The sequence below is a fragment of the Mustela nivalis genome (genome assembly GCF_964662115.1).
Source record: "Mustela nivalis genome assembly, chromosome: 6".
In the NCBI taxonomy this organism is placed as follows: Eukaryota; Metazoa; Chordata; class Mammalia; order Carnivora; family Mustelidae; genus Mustela; species Mustela nivalis.
In genome coordinates, this window is record NC_139025.1 from 29696402 (window position 1) to 29719137 (window position 22736).

The 22736-nt window shown below is 40.5% G+C and overlaps 1 protein-coding gene across 4 annotated transcripts in view; it reads right to left on the reverse strand.

Moving 5' to 3' along the window:
* Positions 1-22736, reverse strand: part of RPS6KA5 (ribosomal protein S6 kinase A5) — a 177053-nt gene that overhangs the window by 92423 nt on the left and 61894 nt on the right. For all 4 annotated transcript variants that reach the window (XM_082733935.1, XM_082733938.1, XM_082733936.1 and 1 more), the window contains exon 3: positions 11714-11932. In XM_082733935.1, the coding sequence (XP_082590061.1) occupies positions 11714-11932 (219 nt within the window). The remainder of the gene's footprint in view (positions 1-11713; positions 11933-22736) is intronic.

A 22736-nucleotide genomic window follows, 5' to 3' on the forward strand; every position in this document is an offset into this window, starting at 1 on the left:
GAAGAATGTGAAGGCACAGGTCATCTCTTGTATGAGCCATCGGTATTCTGCTTTGGAGTCCTGAAAGAGCACCAGTGCTTCTAAAGTGGCTCAGTATCAGGCCCACAGACTGTGAGGAAAAAAGGCTTCACCCAAAAGTTTAGATGAAGTTTCTCTAGAGAAGTAACAAGTTACAGTGCTAAAGACTTCTACCAACGTATAGCAATTCTAGTACTATAGAACTGATATGTCCTTGTAGAAAATGATCGGAAATAGCAACGTCAGATTCTTTACAGTTCCTTTTAAAAAAATCTTTTTCTCAGGGTGTCTGGGTGGCTCAGCTGGTTGAGGTTTCAGCCTAGGTCATAATTCCAGGGTTGTGAGATGGAGCCCCAAATCAGGTTCTGTGCTGGGTGTGGAGTCCCTCTCTTCCTCTCCCTCCCACCGTGCTCATGCACACATACACGCTCTCTCTCTCTCAAAATAATTGTAAAATAAAATAAACTAGATGATGTTCCTTGAATTTAGGTCAATTGTTTTCATATAAGGGATGCAATTTATGTCTTATTTCAATGACATTTAATTTACACAGATACTTAATAATAGCAAGTAGATTTCATTTTGATGTTCTAAGCCTGCCCCATCCTCAATCACATTTCCTCCCTGGATTGAGAATGACACACTCTGTGTGTGTGTGTATGTGTGTGTGTGTCTGTCTTCTCTGTGTGTACAGGAAGGTGGGGAGAGATTGGAAGAGAGATAAATAGCCTTTCAACTGGTAATTTTTTTTTTAATCAATAAATTAATCAAGAACTTGAACTGAGTATCCCCACAAAATTTCCAGGATTCCAGTAACTCCCTAAGATAAAATTATTCATATGGTTCAGACAGTATCTTATGGGGCTCTCATTAAAAATACCATATTGTACATCTGAAAGTTGCTGACAAAATAGATCCCAAAATTCCTCATCACAAAAAAATAATTTATAACTATGTGAGGTGATGGATGCTAAGTAAATTCACTATGGTAATCATTTTGCAACATACAAATATATCAAATCATTACGCTGTATACCCCAAACTAATATAATGTTATATGTCAATTATATCTCAATAAGACTGGGAAAATATATCTTAAGGAATTAAAATGAAAGTAAACAGCATCTGCTCTCAATCACAATTATAACTTTCTATGTACATATTATTTACTTCCATTTCAAAACAAAAATAGGTGTTCAAAATCACTTCTAAGTATTTGCAACAACTTTTTCTCTTCACACTATGAGCATAACTGTTGAGAAGTCATGCTAAAAGAGAATTAAGAACATGGAACAAATTCACTTTGTTGAGAAGGAACATACATTGACAGTTGTTGGAGGACAGTTTCAGTAACTCAAGACCTCTGCACATCTGATTTGACTTGCTGTGGAACCCAGGAAACGCTCCACTGTCTTTAGTTTATGTGCCTCTATTAACAGGTAGAGAAACTGAAATCCACTAAAAATACCAAGTTTGATGAGTCCTAAGTGTTATGGAAGATTACAGAAGTGACCTACACAGCACTGCTCTCCATTGAGAATGCAAAGAGATAACCATGGAAAGAGTCGGGCTAACTTCTTAAGGCTATGTTATGTTTACATAATCTCATGGAAATCAGCTGGCAGGAGGAGAAATAGAATGAACAGACAAAAAGAAGGGTGAAATCCTACAAATCCTGCTTTCGAAGAGCCTCCAAAATTCTGCTTTTCATTCTCCAAAGACCTACTTATTTCCAGGAATACTCTGACCTCTGTCATCTAACTTTTTAAAAAACAGATTTACTTATTTATTTACTTCTAAAGATTTTATTGATTTATTTGACAGGCAGAGATTACAAGGAGGCAGAGAGGCAGGCAGAGAGAGAGAGAGGGAAGCAGGCTCCCCGCCGAGCAGAGAACCCGATGTGGGACTCGATCCGAGGACCCCGAGATCATGACCTGAGCCGAAGGCAGCGGCTTAACCCACTGAGTCACTCAGGCGCCCAGGATTTACTTATTTATTTTGAGAGAGAAGGAGAAAGAGTGGGAGGGGGAGAGGGAGAGGGAGAGAATTTTTTTTTTAATTTTTTTTAAAAGATTTTATTTATTTGATAGAACTCTCAAGTCAGGGGAGAGGCAGGCAGAGAGAGAGAGAGAGGAGGAAGCAGGCTCCCTGCTGAGCAGAGAGCCCGGTGCGGGGCTTGATCGCAGAACCCTGGGATCATGACCTGAGCCGAAGGTAGAGGCCTTAAACCACTGAGCCACCCAGCTGCCCCAAGAGAGGGAGAGAATCTTAAGCAGCCTCCATGCCCAGCACAGAGCCCAATGTGGCGCTCCATCCCAAGACCCCAAGATCATTACCTGAGCTGAAATCAAGAGTTGGATGCTTAACTGATTGAGCCACCCAGGCATCCCTCTAACCTTTAAATCTCTAAGTCTCTTATTTAGTATTTCTTTCTCATGTTTCCTCTTGTGGTGGCAAATTCCAAAGAGCTAACTGCTTTTAGTCTCATAACCTGTCCTCCTCTCCTACTCCCACCATACACTATTACTTAGTCTTCTTTTTTTTTTTTTTCCTTACAAATTCTTCTCTTCCTTCAGATTGGCCTCAAATACATTAACTCCTACACATTCTGGTTCTCATTTCCACCTACTCTTCCTCCTCCAGGCCACCCAAATCTCTTGACTGCACCTCGTCTTGTCTTGTATCTCAAGTACAGTCTGTTTAACAGGATGTACACACACATGTGAAAACAATTTCTTTTTAACATCATGCCAAAGCCATCTTATTTTTTCTTTTGACTGTAGCTCAACATTCTAAGAGCACCTCCTGCGAGTACACTCCAGCTTATCAAAATCACGATAAAGTTCTAAGGCATCTCTATCACTGCTGAGAGTCAGTCATATTGACTTCAAAGCAAGGAAACCCTTCAGTTACTGTCTGTTTCGCCACATACCACTGACTGCTGTGCATCATGGTCCACTCCAACTCTTAACCATCTCAGCAACAGCTTCACGTAAATTTTGAGAGACGTTAATACTCAAAAGTGAAATTTAGTATTTTAAATACCTTTAATTCATACTGACAGGGTGATTCATGGTGACAGAACTGTCTACAAAGGCGGGATGGCATTTGTTGTTAATAATGCTCCTTGGCATCATCTTTGTAAAACCCTTTGTGATTTGCTACTTCACTGTCTTCTTTAGTATATCTTAACTCTGCTGATAAATCTAGTGGTGTACACAGCCATAAATCAGCTGGTGTTTTGACAAAATTATCGCTAACAGATCAGAGAAGACCAAAAGAAAATTTGTTTTTATAGATCATTTTCTACATAGATGTCCCTCCCACTGCAGTTAAAATGAACACGAATTTTAAGAGACAGAGAGAGAACAGATGAAGTACAGAAAAAGTTATTAAAAGGAAGTATGGTCTGCATGTTACAAGATTTGGAAATGCTAAAAAAGATATAAAGGAGAAAATCCAATAAATCCATATGATGCCATTAGATAGAAATTACAAAAGAGCCTAAGAAGATAATAATGATGTAGAATTAAAAACAAAATAAAACAAAACACAATGACCAGAAATGTGACTTATAACAGACGGGTTTACAGGATCAGTCAACAAATTACAGCCCAGAGGACAAGTCTAGTCTCCATGCCTAAGCCCTGAGGTTGAAGAGCAGAGAAATACCAGAAATGAATGGAAGGCTATGGCCCACTGAAGAAAGCATGTTGTACATAGTTGTAATAGTCAGTTCTGAGAGGAATACTACACTCAATAGCTGACAAACATCAGAGGTAAATATCTGTCAATATCAATGTTATAATAATCTTATCACTTGGAGAAGCTTGTTCCAATCAGGAAAATGTTATCCCAAGGGAATGAGCCTGGTCATGAAGTCCCCAATGAGCCATGAATCCTAGGGGGACTGTGGTAGCAATCTAGATGTGAATTTCCACGTCTGCTCTCAACACCTCCTAAAGAACAGCAAGAATGACTATAAACCTCCACGACCTGTTCCTTCAGCAAAACTGAGAGACAAAAACAAGTAGCATGCTGTGGGCAGGCCGAGAAAGAACAGGGCGGGACACGGTGCTGCAGGAGGGTGAGAAATGCAGTGAGACAGCAGGGTATAAATTAATGTACGAAGACTGTTCACATCAGCTAGAAGATACGGTGGAAGAGAAGACCCCATGTACACCAGCAACACATGACAGGATATCTAAGATTAACTTGGGAAATCTGGGTAGGAGGAAAATGACAAAACACTCCCCCGAAGGTCTCAGAAGTAGATTTCAACATATGAGATTTACCATGTTCTTAAAACAGGAATAACCAGTATCATAAAAATATCAATTCTCCCTACATTTTTTGAAAGATATATTTGTTTGAGAGAGAGAGAGAGATAGAACACGAAAGGGAGGGGCAGTGGGAGAGAGATTCTCAAGTAGATGCTGTGCTGAGCGTAGAGCCAAACGCAGGGTTCAATCTCACCACCCTGAGCTCATGACCAAAGCCGAAACCAAGAGTCCAATGTTTAAACCAAGTGCACCACCCAGGTGCCCTTCCCTAATTTTTTTTTAAATTTAAAATAATCCCAGGGTGTCTGGGTGGCTTAGTCAGTTAAGCAGTGGACTCCCGGTTTTGGCTCAGGTCATGGTCTCAGGGTGGTAAGACTGAGTCCCGCCCTGGACTCTGTGTTGGGCATGGAGCCTGCTGAAGATTCTCCCTCTCCCTCTGCCCATCTCGCCTTGCACATGTTCTCTCTCTTCCTCGCTCTCAAAAAAAAAGAAAAAAAAAATCAAATCAAAACAATCCCAATGAAAATAACCCTAGCGAGGTGCCCCCACCCCAGAACTAGACAATTCAATTTTAAAGTTCTTATTAAAAAAATAAATAAACATGATGGGCCCCCAGAAGGTTCTGAAAAATAAGAGCAATGGAAGATAAAGGGAACTAGTCTTGCCAGGTTAAAGCACACTGTAGAACTCTGGTAAACGAAAACAGCATGATTATGGAAGACAACTCAAGAAACCAAACACAACGAAGAATAAGAAACAGATCCTAACATATATGAGAATTTAAAATATTCAGGGCACCTCAGTGGCTCAGTCATTGAGTGTCTGCCTTCAGCGTGGGGCACGATCCCAAGGTCCTGGGATCGAGCCTCACATCGGGTTCCCTGCTCTGCGGGAAGCCTGCTTCTCCCTCTTCCACTCCCCCTGCTTATGTTCCCTCTCTTGCTGTGTCTTTCTCTGCCAAATAAATAAATAAAATCTTTCAAAAAATAACATAAAATACAATATGGGAAAGGCAGAGCTCAAGTCAGTGTAAACTTGGACGTCTCACCAAATGGTGCTAGAAAAACTAGGAGCCATTTGAAAAAGATTAGGTTGGATACTATTTTATGTTCCCATGTTATCAAAACACTCTATGCAAAAAATAAAACTATACAAGCACTGGGAAAAAAAAAATCAGTGAATTCCTTTATAACCTCAAAGCTGAGAAGATCTTTTATGGCTTATGACTGAAAATCCATAAGCCATAAAAATAGCTTTAAAATAAATTCCACCACATGTAAATTTAAATGTTTTACCTGGTAAAAACATCATAAAGTCAAGAGACAAATGGAAAGCAGGGCAATTTCTACAGTGCACATTGCAAATCGTTATTCTCTCTAAGAGCTCCTTGAAAATTAAGACAAAAATGGCCAAAGGGTGCAAATAAATAATTCTCAGGAAGAAAAGAAAATGACCTTTGAACCCTAAGCAAAGACAAAGAAGAATGTACATCAGCTCTACGCAGAGCAGTCATGTCTCACCTGTGAGACACATAAATGTCCCCAAGTGTGACGGCACTCCATGGAAAAATGGTGCTCGCATGCAATGTGGCGGGAGCATAAAATGGTCCAACTCCTCGGGAAGAGTATGTGCAAAATACAGATCCTTCCAGGAATCAAGTACTGTTTTTTTCCTATGCAAGTGGGAAATGACATGTGCAAGTTATACCTGGAGCAACAAAATAAAAGATTAGGAACAGCCCTCCCATCTCTAACAGAGAACTGATCAGACACACTGCAGAACAGAATGGCATACTACGAAGTGATGAAAAAGAACAAGAGGGTCTTTATGAACTACTGCAGTGTGCACTCTAGGATACACTGCTAAGTGAGGAAAAGAACAGCAGAACAGTAAACAGAGCAAGCTACCTCTGGTTAGGAATGATGGGAGTTGGTATCAGGGACCCTGAAATGCAGCCCCATTTGAGTTAGCTTTTTAACTTCTTCCTTTGAATACTGACAGGTAAAGGGAATGACTCTTGCCTTTCCATTAGAAACTATATCTCAGGGTAACCAAGGACTGATTAATAAAAGCCGTACTTGACAAAAGAATGCCAGCCCATAAATATAGAAGAAATGATAGATTTAGAAAATCACCATTTTGTAACTCGTAATTAAATAGTTGGTTTAAGCAAGTAATTATTGAGTGTTAATTGTTAAAACCATAAGACGTCAAAACATCACACAAGTTATTTTCACTTCTAAGGGAAAAACATAGCCCTGTTATAAAGGGAGCAGACTGTCACCTCTGCAATTGATTCTCAGCATTACTAACAACCTGATAATCAGTTTCTCCTGATGGGATATAATACAAAACATGCAATACCACCAATGATTTATTCCAGCTAAAACATTTAATGTCAATTGATCCAGATGAGCTCTAACTTCCAACTACCGGAATCCAGCAGACAGAGGGATGAACTAACAGATACTACAAGACATATTCTCAGACCACTATAAAAAAGAGAATGCTCCAGATTAAGAAATGTCAGGGACATAATAACCAAGTTCAGGTTCCTGGACTGGGTCATGGTTTGGACAAATCAGCTGCAAGGGATACTATGTGATGATTAGTGAAAAGTGAACATGGATGGACCTGTGTGGTAGATGGCCACAAACTATTTGTAGTTCCCTCATTAGGAAGTGAAGTCTTTGGCGAGGATGTGGAGAAAAGGGAACTGTTGTGCACTCTTGGTGGGAATGCAAAGTGGTACAGCCACTGTAGAAGACAGTATGGAGGGCCCTCAAACAATTGAAAACAGAGGGGTGCATGGCAGGCTCATTCAGCATGCAGCTCTCAATCTTAGGATTATGAGTTTGGGCTCATGTTGGGTGTAGAGCTTCCTTAAAAATAAAATCTTTAAGAAAGATTAAAAAATAGAAAACCATATTGTCTGGCAACTCTACTACTGCGTATTTACCTGAAGAAAACAGAAACACGAACTCAATCCATGTACCCCCATGTTCACTGCAGCATTATTTACAATAGCCAAGATACAGAAGCAGCCTAAGTGTCTACCAACAATGAATGGAAAAAGAAAGTGTGGCACGTGTATACACAATGGAGTATTATTCAGTCATAAAAAAGAATGAAATTGTGTCATTCGTGACAACATGGACGGACTCTGAGGGCATTACACTAAGTGAAATAAATGAGACAAGGATGAATATCACACAATCTTACTTACATGTGGAATCTCTAAAAAGGAACAAACGAACAAACAAAACCAAGCTCATAAGAACAGTTAGGTGGCTGCCAGAAACAGAGGTGGGATGAGGTAGGCAGCATGGGTGAAGGGAGTCAAAAGGTACAAACTTTCAGTTATAAGTCAGTCATGGAGATGGAATGTACAGCATGGTGGCCATCGTTAGTAACACTGTATTGCACATTTGAAAATAGCTAAGAGGTTAAATCCTCAAAGTTCTCATCACAATAACAAAATTCTGTAACTAGGTGTGATGAGGGACATTCATTAGATTTACTTAATCATTTTGCAGTATATAGAAATACCAAATCATTACATTATGTACCTAAGACTAATAAACTGCTGTATGTCTATTATACCTTAATTAAAAAAACAAACAAACAGTAGCGAAGTCTATTTCCATACCATTGAATCTGGGCAGGTGTTGTGTTAGAGGCAGGACTGTGTGAGTTCCAGAGCCTAGCCTGGGGAAGCCTCTCAGCCTCTCCCTTTAGCCTCTTGGCAGCCTCTCCTGAGCTGCCTGGAGGCTGCTGTGCTGTGAAGAAGCTGATTACTGCACGAGGATGAGAGGTGCCCCTGACAATAGCCAGCACCAACTTTCAGACATGAGAGCAAAATCGTCTTGGTGCTTTAAGCCCAGACAACTCTCCAGCTAGCTACACACCGTGTGAGCCAGCCCGGGGCCAAACCAGCAGAGATCCCCCGAGCCAACTCACAAAATTATGAGAAAATAAGTCACTGTTTAAGCAACTAAATTGTAGATTGGTTTACTATGAGCAATAAATAGCTGGTACCACTGGGCAGTAAATGAAATTTAAGTTTATTAACCAGGAAAGGCAGACATCATTAACTGAAAAAAAAAAAAAAAAAAAAAAAACCCACTGGTTACAAACTGTAGGTACAAGACAACCTCATTTGATTAAAACATACAAGCATGCAGACACACACATGAAAAGATCTAGAAGGATATATACTAAGTAATAACCAAGTGCTATATAAGAACATAAACGCTGGGTAGTGAAAATGTTTTTCTTATTTTTGCTTTTCCGTATTTTCTATATGCACATACATGCTTTTGTAGTAATAAATAGTTTTTAAAATAGATTATGTGTTTTAAAAAGATCTATAATGTTGGGGTGCCTGGGTGGCTTAGTCGTTAAGGGTCTGCCTTTAGCTCAGGTCATGATCCCGGAGTCCTGGGAAGCCTGCTTTTCCCCCTCTCACTCCCGCTCCCCCTGCCTGTGTTCCCTCTCTCACTGTATCTTTCTCTGTCAAATAAATAAAATCTTAAAAAAAAAAAAAAAGACCTATAATGTTGACTTATTCTTCAAACAAAAAGGTCAGCTGGGTCCTTGAAGAGCTCTGCATGAAAATTCTTGCTATTAACCTCTAAGAGGACACAAAACTGGATAAAGTCAGGTTAATCAATAAACTTTAGAGATAGTTATGGGCTGAACTGGGTCCCCACCCACCCCCAAATTAATATATTGAAGCCCTAACCCCCAGTACCTCAGAATGTGACTGTATTTGAAGACTGGGTTTTAAAGGTTATTATGATACTTTTACAAAACAAGGCCAGCAGGGGTGGGTCCTAATCCAGTCTGACTGGGATCCCTCTAAAGAGGATGACTGAACACAGAAAGCACCCCCAGGGGAGGGCCATGTGAAGAGGCAGCAAGAGGAGGCCAGGTGCCAGCCGGGGAGGGACAGAGGCCTGGGGCAAGTACTTGGCCCTCAGAGAAAACTGACCCCACCCTCACCTGGATCTGGGACTTCCAGCCCCCAGAACTGTGAGAAAGTAAATTTCTGTTGTTTCAGCTCCCCGGTGTGTGGTCTTTTGCTATGGCAGCTCGAGTAAACTAAGACAAGGGCTACGTGTATATATAATATGATATTTGAAAACTAAACCTACTGCACATTCTAAGCACCACAAACTGAACCATAAAGACAGTTTATAATAGAGTATTGTTCTAAGATTCTGAAAAGTTTTGTCTTTAAAGTCAAATAACAACTATAAACACTCACAAAGAGAAATTATGCTAAATATATCCATGAAGCGGGGAAGTAGAGAGCATGCTTTCCAAACGCATGGCCTCACCCATGAGGGAGCCGAGGTGCTATTCTAGTCCACATTCTACTCGTGAGCTGGCGTGAGAAACAGGCTTTCCTGTTTTGTTCTGCATTTGTTTATTTATGGGCCACTGACAGCACAATTAATGGAGAGCCAACAGCTAAAAAGCAACACTAAAGACTATAATTTTTTAATCAAATGCAAAATATTCCACTCCTCTACTTTTAAATTAAAAACATGATTTACAAAAACTACACTATTTACAATAAGCAGTAAGAAGAAATGGAAAAGACGGAGTACGGTTATGACGAGAAGCAGAAGGAGAGAGAGGAGAGGGCAGAGAAGAGCTGCCGCGTGCTGGTGTGCTCTAGGAGCCTGGGTTCTGGCTACTTCTGGCTACTTCTGGATTGCACCACTTACATCTTAGGCACATGATTTAACTTTTATGAGCTGGTTTACTGTAAAGGGAGAAGCTTAAATAAGGTAATTATTTTTCAACCAATCTTCCTGGACTTCCTAAAGCTTCCCTGGAAATTCTTATAGGGCAGGGATAGAAATAAACTGGTCGGGCTTGGTGCCCTTGAGCTTAGATTTAGGTAGTGGTATTTATTTCTGTTTGTTTTCCATTTGAACGTTTGTGTTTTCCCTTGGGGTAAGAGTTCTGCTGCTCTAATAGTTGAAACCATTGTATTAAAATGCTCTGTCCCCTGGCAACCAGGTAAAAAGATCCAGGAATACATATTTAAGAACAGGTAAATAACATAGCTAAGCAGACATGCACAGGAGGCAGAAAGAGGAGCCAAATGATACTGACGTGTAGGAACATCAGACAGACGATGACATTAATGGGGACTGTGGCAGAGCAGGGGAGGATCTGGCCTCTCTACATAAGAGATTTAGGATTCTTAGCTGAGGCCTAGCATTGCAAACTGAGCCTGCAGTGTAACCTCATGACTCAAAAAGTGAATGCAAATTTAGGCATCATTTACAAAAGTATAATTTCCAAAGTGCATTCAACAAAATTGCCCAGTATATTTAAGAACCTGTTTGCATGATCAGTTATCAAAGAATAGAGGCAGCACTACTGGGCAGACTTTGAAATGAGTCAGACCTACGTCCCAACCTTCGTTCTCAAGTTTACCCAAGATCTGTAACTTCAGGAAATACAGCTTCTCGAATGTTCAGCATCACTAATGGGGGGACACTAGCAGTACTATTGTGAGGGTTAGTGATCACCATGGGTAATACTTAGCATGGTGCTGGCATACTATAGGCACTCATAAAATAGCTAATGCTTACAGAGAACTATGTGAAATTCTAGCTCATCTAATTCTCAGAACAGTTCCATAACTAGGAGATCATAACATGTAAATGCAAATTATCACAAGAATGGGATGAAAATTGTAACAAATGATGACACAGTGAGATATTAGCAGGACCACCATCTACTACTAGTAGGAACAGAAAATGGTGTAATTCTTCTGCAAAGCAATCTGGCAACATGTAGCAGAGGACATTTTCGAAGTTCATATATGATGGTCCAACGCTATTTGGCAAGGAAAGGATTCAGGAAGGGCCTGTGGGTTAGAAATGGGAGTGATCCGTTGACTCGCTGGTGGGCATCTCTTTTATGTGCACGTTTATCACCAGAAAAGCAAAGGATCTCCAAGAATAGAAGACTTTCTTTTTTATTTTTCCCACTTACTGATTTCCATAAATATCCCTTTGTCTGCCCAAACCTGGACGTTCCTGAGAACTCCGGAAGCAGAAACCGTGGCCCGCTTCCCCATTCAGCTCCTCACATGTAAGCGGAAGCCCAGGGCCCAGGGAAGCAGACATGCCCAATGATCCAAGTATTTCTTGAGATTAAGAAAGAAATGTGGAATAGAAGAATATAAATTCCTTCAGGTTGGGAGGTCCCAAATCCAGAGCAATTCAGGATGTGCCAGGAATTGCCACCACAAAGAGAAGAATTGAAGGTCAAAACGTTTCATTTCTTCTAAGTCCACAGTATGCTGCCCTTTCCGTTCGTTGCAACTTAAGACCCAAGAGAAAGCGTTCTCGTCAAGAAGTCTACCGACGATGGACACTTACCTAAAATGAGATGAAGTTTGGTTTCTGTCTGGAAAGCGTAGTGCAGGGTCACCAAGAACGGTGATTGCCTGATGTGCTCCAGGACTTGCCGCTCGGTCCTTGTGTGCTCTGTGGTTTTGGCCTTTTGCACTATTGTGGCCTTCTTCAAGACTTTCATGGCGTACAGCTTGCCAGCATCGTGACCGCTGATTTTACGAACCAGAAATACTTTTCCATAAGCTGAAAATGAGAAGAAAAAATACAAACAACTAAAATACCATACACAACAGTTATTTCCTGGAAGTTGAAAGTTACAATGCGTAACAAACATTCTTTGAATGAAAAAGTATCTTGACTGCTCTTTCAAATAGTTCCTTCATAGGGGCGCCTGGGTAGCTGAGTCAGTGGCTGAGTCAGTTAAGTGGCTGCCTTCTCAGTTCAGGTCATGATCCCAGGGTCCTGGGATGGGGCTCCATATCGGGCTCCCTGCTCAGCAAGGAGTCTGCTTCTCGCTCTGTGTCCCCCAACTCTGCTTGGGCACTTCCTCTCTCTCTTGTGTTCTCTTTCTCTCTCTCTCTCAAATAAATAAATCAAATCTTCAAAAAACAGTTCTTGTATACATTTCTTCAATTGTATGCCAAGTATATTTCTGGGTCCAAAGCTTGGTAGTTACATATCTAGCCACTGCTGACAAAGTTATATTTTACTGGTATTCTTTCAATATTTTTAGCTGTAGGAAACTAGCCGCTATTATGGTCAATTAACCACAAACCAATTCTGGAACAATTAGGACACTTTAGACATCCGATAAAATCTCCAGGTGTTGCTGTTGATGTAAACAAATGAAAACAGTTCTTAATAAGAATCTCATACATTTAAATCAAACACCTCAAGTATCCCTCTATACTTACAGAAAAGTCTAAAGGAACATAAGCTGACACTTTCAAACAAAAAAGATCTTCAGACTTAAAAAAAATATATTAAAATGCCCTAAAATGTCAGCAATGCTGACAGAAGCCCCTTTACATCACTGGGCAGTAAGTCGTGGCTCAGTGGGTCAGCCTCCCCAAGTTTTCCCTAAGTGCTCAGCTGGGCAAATCCTGTGTGTGGCACCACTCCCCCAACTGGGGGAACTGGAAGGTGCAGGGTCCATCTCAGGCAGAGCACTTGCTCTGCCTGAGACGCATCTATTTCCCTAGAGAAAAGGGGAGAGGGCTGGAAGGGGAACAAGGAGGAGGGAGGCAGAAGGGCAGGACCACCACTGTGAGAGGGCAGGGGTAGGTCCCTAATTCATCTCTACAGCGTATAAATTCTCTTCCCTAAACACCTTCTGGGATGGGTAAGCCCAGTCCCACTTCTAAAGTTCAACACTTTGTCAGACCATTCTGGAGCCAGTCCGAGTTCCAACCCAGACCATTGCTTCCCTGCACTCTGCCCAGACCTTCACAGTGGCTAGCACACAGTTCTGTTCGGATCCACTCACTAGTGGGACAGAGCTTTAAGGAAGCTCTGTGTTATTCAGGTCTGTCCTTCAGGAAGTAAGTGAGTACCAACAGATGATATACACAGACGTAAGGATCAGAGAAAGGCTGCGATACTCCTGAGGAGGAGGGAAGCCAACATTTCCTAAGGAACTTGTCTATGCCAGGCTCTGTGCTAAACATATTCCACATATTGGTTCACTTAATCCTCAGAACGGCCAACGATGGTGGTACTTTGAGTAATTCCATTTTACAGATGAGGAAATGGGTTCAAGGAATGTAAGGAAGAGGCCCAAAGACTTGAGCAAGAAGTGGCAGAACTGATTCAAGCTCAGGGAACCGCACTTTCTACGGAAAATAAATTTTAAAAAATGATTCTTTACAAATACTATAAGTCCGAAGCTCTGGGTTTCAGTAAAATCACTACCATAAACATACCAAGCACATTCTGGAATACAGAGAAAGTTCACAAAAGATTTGTGTCTTATCTCACTGTAAATAAAATAATTATAGACTGAGATTTTAGTGAGGTGAAAATGAACCAAAAAAAAAAGAAAATGACAACTTTCAGAACCTGATAAATTAAACTGAAGTATAAAAATGAAAAAAAGCTAATCTATTCAGAAGCACCGAAACGAAGCTGGAAAATATTCTAATAAAATGTGCTGTATCTTCCACAGTCAGCCATTATATAAACTCGGTAGAAAGTGAAGTCCTCTATAAGTATAGGGCTTTTGTGTTCCCTACATACACACGGCATCTGCCCTGAATTCCTGTTCTCTGAGATTCCCATCTCCAGAATGCTCCTTAGAAATTATGTTACCCATATATCTTCTCCAACAAAGGCTATTAGGCATATGTAGCTAGTCTTCCAGCGTAAGTGTTGACCAATGCAGGATGTTGGCACCTGACATCTGAGTACTTGTCAGGTGCTTCAGAAGTACATTAACTCACTCCTTTCTTATAGCATCCCTGTAAGGAGGTGAGGAGGACTACCTCCATCGCACGGATGGAGAAACTAAAGCAGAGAAGAACATATTTGCCCAATCAGCCCCACGCCCACACTCTGAACTACGTTCCATCTGCCTCCCTTCAGTGAATGACCTCACATGCAACCAAAGAAGGAGTCAGACACTAAACAGAAGTGACAACAGAGGTTAGGTGTTTTAGTGGCAGAATGGACACAGAGCTATTAACTTCTAAGAGGAGAAAATCTTGCAAAATGACCAATTTCACTGATGGAGAGGGGAGATGGAAATGTTAGAAAATGTTCCTTATATTGAGTGGAAACAAGCCTTTTATAATATTTATCTGTTGGTCCTTCTACACTCTTTGGACTTACAGAAAAGAATATTACCCTTCTTCTATAATTTTTTAAATATTTAAAACCACCATGCCATCTCACCTATACAAAACGTCCTTATTCCTTAAACTAATCTTAAAGTAAATGATTTTGAGACTTCTCACCACTAGGAGGTTCCACTGATGTGTTCTGTAAGTTAAAAACATTTTTTCTTTGATTTCTTTCCTGTTACTTTAAAAATATGTCCCATTATGCTCTCCACATAAATATAAGATAACATAGGATAATGGATATGTCAAATAACATAAAACCATCCTATTGTTACATTATATACTATCTGTCAAATAATAAACAGTCATCTTCTTTGCCATGTGATGATATCCAGAAGCTTGCCAATAACATACACTAAAGTCTGCATATAGCCTGCCAATACAATTACTTTCTCATCTATCAAAAAATTTCAGGCAAAAAAGTGTGGTAAAGCTTACAAATCTTCTGTTTTTACTTATAATTGCCATGATTAACTAAAGCTACAGTAAGTACTTTTATCACATAGTAAGTGCCAAAGATGCTTTTGTCAACAAAATTTGAGAAGTGCCTTATAACATTCCAAATAACAAATATTTCAGACAAACAGGATCTTAGGAGTAGGCTGCCTACCTAAAACACAGTTGCATCCAAATGGCCTTGTTTTTGAAGCCCCCATAAGGCTGCTTATCACACTGCAGGGGGGAGGAAAACACAGTCACTATAGGAGACACCTCCCTGGGTAGGCTGGTTTCCAGATTAGTATAGAGGGAGGGAGTAAAGCAGTCCTTCTACTGAATAGCACCATCCACTCCAGAACCACCCACGTGTTTTCCAGTATTTTAAGAGGGGCCACTAGAACTGGAATTTGACAGCAATATTATATCCTTTCTGTTTGTAACCAGATGAATGACTGCTTGCCTTCTAGTACAGCCAACTCCTGGCTTTCGTTCGTTCTGTGTGTGCTGACATCGTTAAAGAATTCCAATTTTGAAAGCATCTTTTGCAGACTGGAGAGGCTACCAATGGTGAAAACTCTTTTGGCCATAAAAAATAAACAACAGTACTTCCTGCTCAGATGGAGCCCCTAAATGGATGTCTGGCAACACATCTGGCTTTTCTACTTAAGAGACCGAGCTTCCTGCTTTTGCGTGACTTTAATGTCCACATCCACATGCAAGGACTTCAAATGCTTCATCAGGAATCCTCACAGAAGTCCCATGTACTGCCGTGAATCTTACTGAATACATCACCACCAGGGCCTTCTCAGGATACTCTGCTAAGAAATATGAGCAAAGAGGGCATGGAGTTCATGGTTTTCCAGAAGACCAGTCTTATAGGGCTTGATGGAGAGGTAGAAGTTCTCCTTACTTTGAGACTGAGGGAAAGTCAATTCTAAGAATCCATGACAAGAAGGCTTAATTCCTGACTTAGCTTGATAGATACCTGTGATCACAGGAATGAAATAAATCCTTCAATTCTAGGCCCTAGAGACATCATTTTGGGTTCCGCTTTAGACCTGTGTGCTTGTTTAGCCATGCAGCCATTTTGGGGAGAGGAGAACTGGATCAAGACACGTAGGTAAACTTCTCCAAAGCTGGAGAAAGAGTGCTATGGCTCAGAGGAAAACGGCAGCTATCTTAGGAAAGTTACTTCTGTTCAAACTGAAATGTGGATTTAGAATTCTATCCTGGCCGACACAGACAGCACAATGTTGGCAAACCTTGTTGGCGATGACCTCAACAGATTGAGGATAAAGCAAGTAATGTGAAAGGAACTAAAACCAAGAATCGTGGGGAAACGTCTAGCTCCGTGGAATAGGTTCGGTTTGCTTTTCCAATGTAGGAATCCCATTCCTCTCGCCACAATTACCATTATGAATCAGGTTTTCAGCAATTGTTGTCGTAATAAAGAAAAGTTAAAACTGACTGACAGTTTTAAAACAAGATGACATTCACGCCGCCATCTCAAAAGCCACCTCACAATTTCAACTACTTTTTGAAGTTTATTTTGAACACAATTAAACTGATCTTTTCACTTTATTTGTAAAATCTGAATTCATTAAAAAGTTTTAAGAAGTAGCATTTCATCTTTGCATTAAAATGATAATGAGCTCACAATCTGGTAAAAAATATTTTTACAGACTATAACAGCAATCACTTCAGAAAGCCCTAAGATCAAATTCATGTAACATTTACATACGTGTACATGCACTATTCTAGAAAAAGAGGTTAAGGACCGTTTTTTCTAGCAAGCCTCTAGTTTATTTGCTTCATTATAGTGCTCACCTAGGACATGCTGCTCTCACTGGGGTCCAAATGGCTCAGCCACTGTGAGATCACGGTTTCATGTCACTCAAACTGTTATTTTTTTTTTTTTAAAGATTTTACTTATTTATTTGACAGACAGAGATCACAAGTAGGCAGAGAGGCAGGCAGAGAAAGAAGAGGAAGCAGGCTCCCCGCTGAGCAGAAAGTCCAATGTGGGGCTCGATCCCAGGACCCTGGGATCCTGACCTGAGCTGAAGGCAGAGGCTTTAACCCACTCAGCCACCCAGGCGCCCCACTCAAACTGTTTTTAATGCTATTTACAACTGTGTGCATTTTACACACTGCTTATCAGCCACGTCACACTTTGGGTTCATACCAAACTTGTAGCAGGAGCTACTGTACTTGAACTGCAGCCTTTAAAAAAATATATATGATAGAAATTCTTAGTGACTTCCTCTTAGACATGAGACCTCTCCTTCCCTCTGTCCAACACTGCTGCACACTGAAAGCCAGGAGTTGGCTGGTTCCCCGTGCACTTCTGTCTCTGTGCAGCTCAGCCGTCTGCTTCCTACCATTCACGGATACTCGTGGCCTTACCCATTGATTCCTGTTGTAGATGTTACTGTTATTATGTAATTTAACTATATATTACATAAACCACTAAAATGCAAATGTGAAAGAAAAAAGAAAAATGAGGTTGAATACTTCGGAAGAACTACATAAAAGCAAGACACTTAAAAAAAAAAGAGCTGCTGAAAAGCTAGGTGTGGGCGGAACAGTATAAAAGGCTTGGGGGAAAATTGTGGAAATCTAGAAAGATTTTGTACTCAGAGTACTTCAAATGCGTCTGGTTCTCACTCCACTTTAAAGAATCTGAATCTTAATTTTAGGTGATGCACTACAAGGGTAGTTTATAGAAAATAAACTATTGTTTAAGAACTTCTTCTCAAAGGTCCTGTGCCAACAAAGACTGATAAGTGAATGCGTATATATCCTTTTTAAGTGAAAATAATATGTTCAGAGTATTTATATATATCGTTTCAAAGTGATTTTCCACCTTTACCAACCTTTGTTGATTAACCACAAGTACCAATCACGTCAGATGAGAGAGGATCATGTTCATCACTGTTGGACCCCATCCCTCTCTCCTCCTTCCAGATTACTGCCATCTTGTCCAAGAGGGACCTGGCCATCAGGCACACTAACTACGCCTCCCCGCTTACTTCTATCCTCAACGTGGTAAACACTTTTGCCCTGCCATCTAAACTGTTGAGAGAAATATAGCCCTTCTGGCTCAGCTCAGTTGATTTCCAACTGTCCTTAAGATAGGGAGAAGCCTTAATATAATGAAAGGATCAGACTTCCCACCTCTCTCCACCTTCTCCCCACCTCATTTAGCTGACTCCTTCAGACAGCCAACCTTTTTCGACTTCCTAGACTAGCACAATTCCTCTAATTCTATGTCCTCATGACACCATGCATTCTTTGTCACAGGGATGATCAGAAACACAACTTTTCATTTATTCGTATGATTGCTTCCTTGTCTGACTTCCACTGACCGTAAATTCCACTAAACCCTACACTGTCTAATTTTACTCACTTTGCATTATTAGCAAGTAACTGAAACTGAGTTTCCCCATCAGGGAAACTCAATGCTGAGCGCGTGAAAAAGAAAAATGGACAAACAAGAGTGAATGGGTTGGACCAAACAAAGAGCTCTCTAGTATACAGCCAAATACCTTCCTCTCAGGTGATAATTTTGATGGAAAGTTGAAGCTGAGTCCTTAACAAAAGAAACCTGTAATGCGAATCTGCGGTGCAAAGCTATACCCAGCCAACTCTGTTCCTCTGAGGAAGGAACAATGAGCTTCATGAAGTAATCCCTTTTAATTTGGGGATTAAACATGATTCCTGGCAACATTCCCTGGTGAAAGTGAACTCAGGAAACTTAGATGCCACCGTTCTAGAGCAGGAAAATGTCCTAACACAATGACATCCATATATGGCCCCTGTTTTGTAATCTGCTACAACACAGAAGAACGAATTACAATGCCTAGCCCCATCCCTTTCTCATATATAATTTAACTTGGGGAAACATTTCTGTCTTCCCATGTATGCTATGTCTTGGGGACTGACAGGCCACCTGCCTTCCCTCCTTCTTCCCCTGCGGAACTTCATTCATCCCAAGATGGCGACGTCAGAAATGGAGCCAAGCAAGAAAGACAGTCATGGAATTCTGAGTTTCACCTGTTCTGCTCTTGGAAAATGGTACCCGAGTCAACAGGCGAGCCGAGGGTACACAGTAATGCTACAGGGGTAGGTATGAACCCCTGGACACCCGCCATCACCAACCCCAGGGAAGCAGCCTCCCCGCAGTGTTTTACTGCAGCATGGTCATCCACAAAAACATACATTCACAGTGCAACAGTAACACCGACTAACCATAATCTGGTACTTCTAAAGATTCACCTGAAACATCAGATTAATCAGACCTTAGAATCAAAAAGAAACATTATTGGGGCTCCTTGGTGACTCATTGAACATCCAAATCTTGGTTTTGGCTCAGGTCATGAACTCAGGGTGGTGAGATCAAGCCCTGCCTTGGGCTCATGTGTTGTCTGTGGAGCCTGTTTGAGATTCCCTCTCTCTCCCCCTCTCCCCCTCCCCGCTCTAAAAGAAAGAAAGAGTAAAAGAAACATTTTTGTCCATCACAGTAATTGTCCAAAACCTCCCTGTGTGGACAGAGCAACAGGAAGCACCTCACTTGGACCATAGCAGCAGCTTGGTTCTATCAGTAAAGTACTTTAAACTTACTTGTATCACTTTCTAAAGAGACCCAGAATACAATTATGTGTTTTCAATAATACCACCACCTCTTTTGTCAAAGACGCTTTTCTCATGATATGATTTAATGGTCACGATATAAGAACCATTTGATAACTTCAGCACTTGTCACAAGCCTCTCTGAACAGGTTTTTTCCAAACAGTGGGCTGTGACCCATGAGTGGATGATGGTATCAATTTAGTGGGTTCAAAAAGCAGTTTAAATAACTAAAAAGAGAGCCAAATATACAATATATAGTATTTCATGGAACCTCTGTTTTCTCTTCATATATGCATGATCCTGGGTATGTATATATGAATGTAAACAAATCTGAGCACATAGGAGGGGAAAAGAGGGTAGTACAGAGCAATGGTTAACCCGCAGACTCTGGGCTGGACTGCCTGAGTTTGAGCCCTAGATGTATTATTTATTAATTATATGACCTTGAGTAAAACAGTTAAGATAACTCTTTACCTTACGTAAAACTGTTTACCCCAGGTAGAACAGTAAAGATAAGAACTTGGGTGACTCAGTCAGTTGGGCATCTGACCCCCTGGTTTCCACTCAGGTCATGACTGTGAGATTAAGCCCCGCACTGGGCTCTGTGCTCTGTAGGGAGTCTGAGATTCTCTCTCCCTCTCTCTCTGCTCCCTCCACCCCCACCTGTGCTCTCTCTTTTTCTCTCTAAAATAATAATAATAATAAGGATAACAGTATCTCAATTTCTTCACTAGGGATAGTAATAATTCCTACATTATAAGGTGTGGGATTAAATAAATTAATATGAGCATTCTGGCAGATAACAAATACCATGTAAGTATTAGTGGAAAAGTGTGTGTGTGTGTGTGTGTGTGTGTGTGTTCATATGTCTGTATGTCTATATGCATAACATAAATACACATACTGAGCTGTAATACAAAATGTGCCTATTTTATCCCTATGGGTAATAATCAGAAGAGCTTGAAAGCCACGTTCTAGCTGAATTTATATGCCTTTTCTTTAAATAGAAAATTATGGGGCACCTGGGTGACTCAGTCAGTTTAGCATCTGCCTTTGGCACAGGTCATGATCTCAGGGTCCTCGGATCAAGCCCTGTATCATGCTCCTTGCTCAGCAGGGAGTCTGCTTCTCCCTCTCCTCTGCCGCTCCCTCTGTTCCTGTTCTCTCTTTCTTTCTCAAATAAATAAAATCTTTAAAAAAGAAAAAAAAGAGAGAAAAAGAAAGAAAAGGAAAATTATGCAAGACACAGAGTTTTCCCTTCATATCGGCCTCTTAGTTATCTCAGAAGTAAATATAAGACTCAGTTATGCCTGTCTCATCCCAGACATCATAACATCTACTTCGCTTCCTTTTTATCTGGCTTTTGATCAATCTTTTTTTTTATTAAGATTTTATTTATGTATTTGACAGGCAGAGATCACAAGGAAGCAGAGAGGCAGGCAGAGAGAGAGAGGAGGAAGCAGGCTCCCTGCTGAGCAGAGAGCCCAATGCAGGGCTCGATCCCAGGACCCTGGGATCCTGACCTGAGCCAAAGGCAGAGGCTTTAACCCACTGAGCCACCCAGGCGCCCCTAGGCTCCCTCTTTTTTTTTTTTTTTTTTAAAGATTTATTTATTTATTTATTTGACAGAGAGATCACAAGCAGAGAGGCAGGCAGAGAAAGAGAGAAGCAGGCTCCCTGCTGAGCAGAGAGCCCGACACGGGACTCGATCCCAGGACCCCGAGACCATGACCCGAGCCGAAGGCAGTGCCTTAACCCACTGAGCCACCCAGGAGCCCCAAGGCTCCCTCTTTTTAATCTATCTTTGAAAATGCCCTCAAGTCTCTTTTTGAAAGTAGGTAAATTTCAAAACAATGTAAAATAAAATGCACTTGATTTTACAAATTTATCAAGTAAGCATTATTTCCTAAAAATCCCCTTATATAACAGATAATGTTAATTATACACTCAATTCCAAATATTTGAAAAATACATACCTATAAAACGAAGTATTTCAATATAATTTTAAAAGAAAAAAAGGAGAGTTTGAGCCATTTAACCTAACTATTTTTTAGAATTGGCCACTGTTTTCATTTGTAAAATCAGAAACACCCAAAATTTCTAAAATTAATGAAGACAGACTTACTAAAATAGATTATTCTTCTAGCATGTAAAGAAAAGCTATGAATCTAAAACATGATTAAATAACTAGATATTAAAAGTAAACAAAAGAGACACAGTAAAAACATATGAAATCATAAGTAGTAATTTTCATAAAAAGCACCAAGGTAGGCCATTTGTTTGGGGCATAAACATTTGTATCTTCTAGAAGATGCATAATAAAGGATCTAGATGAGACATAATAAAAGTGCCAGGATTCTAGGTTTAATCCAATTACAGTTTTTAAATTAACGAGGGCCACTTGACCCATTTGCTTAATTCCTTCAATGGTCAGAAACAGTAGTAGAGCTAAGTCAGGAACAGAAATCAGCACATTTTCTCAGGGATGGTGACAGCATTGAAGAAAGACTTAGTATGTACAAAGGTTGAAAGTAAAATAGTCACAGGATTAACTACCTATAGGTACCATTTATGCATACTGCATCAGTTTGAGTAATTAAAGACTAACTGTACAATAATCTTCTAGATCAAAACTTTGTAAGTTTCAGAGAAAGCACTAAAACACTACATGGATTAAACCAACTCATAACTGCATATATGTAACTGGCTATGGCCAACTCCTGACTATCTCCATAAGGATGACCCATTTAAACCACAGGTCATTTCTTACTCCTGGTGCCAAATGACTTGAAAACCAAAGATTCTGGTCCAACAGGGAAGAAAAAGCTACAAAGGAAACCATGTCCAACTGTGAGGTCTAGACTTGGAAATGATTACCCAAGGATGGTATTACCAGAGAATTTCACTAACAGGAAAATACACAAAAACAATAAATAAGAACAACTAAGCACATTCATAAATCATTCTTTTTATACCTCAACAAAGAAGCCATTTGCCTAGCTACACAGTTATAGCTTAGTGGCCAGTGCGAATGATCATCTGTAGTAGACGTGAATGGTGGTCTACCAGATCACACTTTTGCAGGCTGGGGTACCCATACCCCAGCTGCTAAGAGCCCACAATTGCCTCCCTCTGCCTC